This window comes from Lycorma delicatula, chromosome 4 (genome assembly GCF_047948215.1).
Source record: "Lycorma delicatula isolate Av1 chromosome 4, ASM4794821v1, whole genome shotgun sequence".
Lineage (NCBI taxonomy): Eukaryota > Metazoa > Arthropoda > Insecta > Hemiptera > Fulgoridae > Lycorma > Lycorma delicatula.
The window spans coordinates 9,223,194-9,229,193 of NC_134458.1; the positions used below are offsets into that span (position 1 = coordinate 9,223,194).

Genomic DNA, 6,000 nt, shown 5'->3' on the forward strand with positions numbered 1-6,000 from the left:
TGTATTTAAAATTGAGAAGATACTTACAATGTAAGGGTAGTCAGATTCATAGTATTTATCACAGGCACTGTATGAAGTAAATTTTTATTCAGTTTTCTGAAAAAAGGAAAGAAAAAGAATTTTATATCACTAATGCGCATCAAAGTACAACATTCATTTATTAAATACTGAAAGTTTAAGCAGTTATATACATTAAATGCATCTGATTATTTTTCATAATTATGGCTTAAGACTCTTTCCTTATCACTTAATAAGACTAATAACTAATGATAATTTTTAACTCAAGCTGAATATGGATGTATTACAACTAGGGAAAGTTTCAAAGAAACTTTCTTTTTGGTTAAAAGTACTGATATAGTTTTTGCTAAAGAAGCTAATACTGTAGCAATGTTTAACTACGGTTTCAAACTTTTTATCATGTGAAATTTTCATTCAGTACTTTTTGTAATTGATTATCTAATTTCAATAATATGTCTTAATATCTTTTGAGTGTAACCTAAACAATTTTTATTATTTCTACAGCACACATGCTGTAAATATAATATAACACATCAACTTAATAGTAGTTACAACAATGCATATCTTTTATTTCAATTATGATTACAGGTTCACCTTTATTGAACATTAGTCATTATTACTGCACTGTAATGACAATGGAAAATGTTCTTACTGATCAGTTTCACAATAAGAAGAAGCATACCTGAAATATGCCAAAAAAATTCTGAATTCTATTACAGCTAACTGTATTTGTACAATTGCAAATAATATGAGAAATATTTTTTAAAAAGGTTAGTTTTGAATTTGCCACCTACATACATGATTTAAATGGCACTTGCATAGCTCAGTTATTTCAATCAATAGTCAGCTGTTAGCAACAATAGTTTAATCATTTTGTTGTTAGTGGTTTATTTTCATCAATATATAATGAGTGCTAAAATTCATTCAGCCAAGTGTGAAGTACGAGTAATCTGATTTTGATGACAAAAAACAATTCTGTGGCTGAGATTCACAAGCAAATTTGTGATGTTTTCAAGACAAATGTTATGAGTATGCTACAGTACGATGGTGGTGATGATCATTTCAAGAAGGGCAAATGAACGTTCTTGATGAAGAATGTAGTGTAGCCATCTATGATAATGGATGATTTGATTGAAAAAGTTGATGAAAAAATTTGAGAAAACCAACATCACCATGTTATACTGTCCTTGATGTTTCATGATCTGATTTATGAAATTTTGGGCTATAAAAAATTGTGCGACAGATGGGTGCCAAACATATTAACACCTACGCACATGAGGAAAAATGTCTTGCTGCAGTGTATGAATTTTCTGTTTTACAAAAATGAAGGTGATGAATTGTTTGATTGCATTGTTCCCATTGATGAAACCTGGATTTCTCATTCAATTGTCGAAACAAATCAGCAGTCAATGCGATGGTGGTGTTCCATCATTTCCTATATCAAAGAAGTTAAAAGAAGAACGCTTGGTAAAACGTTTATAGCTACTGTTTTCTGGGACAAAAAGGGTGTCTTGCTTGTCAAATTTAGTAATCACAGAACTACTGTGAATACAGATATGTATTGTGAAATGATAAAAAATGTTAGAAGAGCTATAAAAACGAACATGGGATGCTATCCTGAAGGATTTTGTTTTTGCATGACAATGCCCATCGACACACAGCAAACCAGTGAGGTGATCAGAAAAATTTCATTGTAAAATCTTAATTCATACATCCTATAGCCCTGACTTAGCTCCCGGTGATTCTTTTCTTTTTCTTCCCCTTAAACAGTGGCTTGAATCACAAAGGTTTGATAATGATGATGAATTAAAAAATTGGATTACTGTCTGGTTTAAATCGCTAGTAATGGAATTTCTTGAAGAGGGAATGAAGAAACTATGAAACGCAATGAAAAATATGTTGAAGTTGAAGGCAGCTATGTCGAAAAGTAATAAATAAATACATGTAGTTTTTAAGTGTAGCTAATATTGTTCACATTTTTAAATTTTGTTTTTATTTAAAACAGACCTTACTTTAAAAACACACCTCACAGTATACCAGTGTTTTCTACGTATTTATTTTTTGCAGATATGTTGGTTTTTTACTTTGAAGTACATTAAAAGTAGTTATAGTTTAAGTTATGACTTTGGGTGTTAAGTTATTATATTAATTTTTTACCACAGACTGTCCAACAAGTAATGTTTATTAGTTTCCCTTTATATTCTACATAAAAAATCTTTCAAACAAAAAAAATTCTAGTGAAATTTTGAAGTTTTCTTCTGCATATATTAAATGTAGTAGTGTACAATAATCCCTCATTATTTGCTGTAGAAAATTAATATAAAAAAAGGAACTCAGTGTTATGGTGAAAGAGAGTACATCCCAAGATAAAAAATCTGAATTAAAATTTAATACAAAACAGCAGATGGTGAACAAGATGTATATTGCATAAATGAAACCATACATGGCATAAGTACTTTTGATACAGGTATTTGAAAACATACTGCGATTATTATCATAATACCATACTATATTTTTATTTCTTACTAGAGGAAAAAATAGAGCAGCAAGAGAAAAATTTAATTTATAAGCTACAATTATCTTCATAAACAGCTGAGGATGGAGATATTTAAATAAAATTTTAATTCATTCCAGTAAAACATTTTCACCTTCATATACAATGCATCAATGGTATGAATCTTAACACAATGAAAAGCATTAAAAACTGACTAAATTACAATAAGTAAATATACTTACAACACAATGAGGAATGGGTATTTATATATATCACCAGCAATTCTATCACTGATACGATTAGAACTGAGATCCCTAAAACAAAAGAAGAAAACCAAGAATAAGTAATGTAAAATTAATTCTGGATATAAAAAATTCAATATCATTAAAAATGTAACCACTTTACAAAAATACCTAACATAGGAATGATGAATTGTTATTATCTAAAACCTGTTCATCTAGAAAAAAAAAGAAATTGATGAAGGCATAAAACAATCACCATTATGCTCTCCAAAAGAGTACAGATACAACACTTTATCATAGGATGAATACTTTTACTTTGGGTCAGCAGAGTTTCTTCTTCTTTGAGTAGATGCACTATATTTTTACTACAAAAATGGTTTATCTCACTATAGGCTTATAAAAGTCATTGATAAATATCTACTTTCAAATCGTACATTAAAATGAAAGCAAAATTCATTAATTGGTGATAGGAGTTATCCTATATTTTTATTTCTTACTAGAGGAAAAAATAAAGCAGCAAGTGAACAATTTAGTTTATTAAAAACATCATCGAAAATATTTTTTTTTAGTGCAGTTTGGTATGATTTGTGATAAAATGTGATTAGTGTTCTTAATGTTTAATATGTTTTAAAATAAAAATACACCAAAATGTTGTTTTGGCACCAACTGCAATTGAGATACTTTCTTTTTCCTGTTTAGCCTCCGGTAACTACCGTTTAGATAATACTTCAGAGGATGAATGAGGATGATGTGTATGAGTGTGAATGAAGTGTAGTCTTGTACATCCTCAGTTTGACCATACCTGAGATGTGTGGTTAATTGAAACCCAACCACCAAAGAACACCGGTATCCATGATCTAGTATTCAAATCCGTGTAAAAATAGCTGGCTTTACTAGGACTTGAACGCTGGAACTCTCAACTTCCAAATCAGCTGATTTGGGAAGACGCGTTCACCACTAGACCAACCCGGTGACTTGCAATCGAGATACTGCATATATTATACTATCTACATTATGTGTAGATGTACCATCTACAAAATTGGTACACATAAAGCTAAAATGGAGATTACCATCATAACAAAAGATAATAATCAGTTTACTTCATGAAACGGTAAATATGAATTATTTATATTTCATATGTATTCAAAAATAACAGTAATAATAGAGGTTGGCCAGTGAAAACAACCGATATAATTATGTGAAACGTATAAAGCAAAATAATAAACATGAAGATGAAGGAAATCATGTTTATAGATTTCTTTTTTTCATCACTTTAAACAATTTTTGATTAATTCCTTTTTTAAACAAAATGCCAACTGTGTTCATTTTATCATCTAAAATAAACAATGTACCCAAGCAAAGGAAATTATGTATAAATATCATTCTTGATAAATATTTCAACTTTTTAACGCAACTAGAAATAAGTAAAAGTATTTATGTATATTTAGTGCTAGGCACCATATAATTAACTTGAACAGAAACAAGGTATAAGAGTAATAGTCATGCACACCGTTAAATTTCATCAGTTTATTGATTTAAGCACCACACAGAAAAAGAAGTTTTCAACGAAATGAAAAACTATTAGAATACTTTTGAAGTCTACATTTTAAAAACAAAATTGTAACGAGAGACCTAACCTTAACAAATAAAGTACTTTTCTGTTTTAATGTTGCGGGTTTAAAAGTCTAGTAAATAATTGTGAGGAAAAAAATTAGTTGAAATTAATGCAAAACAAACTTAAATTAATTTAACGTCACAAACTTAAATAATATTTTAGGGTAAAAAATTTGCTTTCAAACATTTAAGACTTACAGAAAACTTAGCACTTACAAAGCCTACCCAAATATCACTCGAAAAACAACAAATTAGTCATTCTTTATCAAAAATATTAAAACGTACAAATAAAATACTCACAGACGGTCAACCCTGAAAGGTAAATTTTCTGGTATATCAATTAAATTTCGGTTACTACAGTCAACAAACTGCCCTAAACAATCACATTTTTTAGGGCAGTCAATATTATCGCAGAAAACTAAAATAAAATTTAATGTAAAAAATAGCACAAAAACAATACTCCTTATCATTTTTACAAAGGCTGGCAATTTCCTATTAGGTGACAGCCTTAAGTTCTGAATACAGCCCGAGATGAACCATCTTATAAGTTCAGAGGTTGGTTACCGATTCCGTATTTTGTTTTTCTACATTTACAACAGTTTGTGATACTGATATAGATTAACATATACATTTACAAATTACATCCTAATTAAAAAAAATTATGTATTTAATTCTGTAAACGAAAAACGTAACACTAAAACAACACAATTCGAATTCGACCATCGTAACATTAACACTAGTTTTTATTCCCTTAATCGCTTCATTGTTAACACGCGACTGCAGCGCTACAGCGGTAAAAGTTAGAATAACGTTCTCCTAGCAGCAACTATTTTGACTACAAAAGTTGTGTTATAAAATAAAAATTATTTTTTATTTTATATTTATATTTATTTATTTTATATTTTTTTCTAAATTGTACAGAAGAAGAAATAGTGGAGAAAATGTTGAGTGATAAAGAAAATGAGTAAAGGAGTGATTCAATACCGTAAGCTAACCATGAGAAGAAATGGAGAGGTTCTACCTTCAGCCTCGCATGTATTGACCTTTAACAGACCCAATCTTCCGTAAAAAGTACGAGCTGGCATATATCGGCTTGATGTACGCGCATTCATCCCGCAACCCATGTGATGTTTTTAGTGTTAACGTTTTCGACCCACTGCGGTCAGATGTGAAGCAACAGAGATCTGCGTGTGTGGAATGAAAACACATGAGGGTGATCCATATAAAGATCCCCCAGTCTGCATTAACTGCAAAGGGCACCACAACTGCCAATCAAGGAACTGCTCGGTGTATAAATTGGAAACGGCCACTCAGGAGGTTAAAACGCTTCAAAAAGTAAGCTATCCTAAAGCGAAGAAAATTGGTAACCTTAGAACACCTCGACCGACAACTACATACGCAGAAGCAGCTGCTCCCCCTTCATCATCTAGAATTAACGTGGAGCAGTCGCTTACTACGATCGCAACAAGTCTTGCTACAATGATCGATAGAAACATTGATACTAAGATTGAGTCTAGTCAGTGGAAAGAACCATTAAAACTTATGAAGACTCATTCCCATACTGAAATCATTGACACAAGGAAAGTACCTGCGCAGCGTAAAGAATCAGCAAAACCTGCGACCATGACACCA

The 6,000-nt window shown here is 30.7% G+C and overlaps 1 protein-coding gene across 2 annotated transcripts in view; it reads right to left on the reverse strand.

Moving 5' to 3' along the window:
- lbk (leucine-rich repeats and immunoglobulin-like domains protein lambik) overlaps positions 1–5,122 on the reverse strand; it is a 92,637-nt gene extending 87,515 nt beyond the window's left edge. For both annotated transcript variants that reach the window (XM_075362271.1, XM_075362272.1), the window contains exons 1-3: positions 4,669–5,122; positions 2,755–2,826; positions 28–96 (exon numbers count right to left, since the gene is read on the reverse strand). In XM_075362271.1, coding sequence (XP_075218386.1) covers positions 28–96; positions 2,755–2,826; positions 4,669–4,838 — 311 coding nt within the window. In that variant the 5' untranslated portion in view covers positions 4,839–5,122. The remainder of the gene's footprint in view (positions 1–27; positions 97–2,754; positions 2,827–4,668) is intronic.
- Between the last annotated feature and the right edge of the window lie 878 nt (positions 5,123–6,000).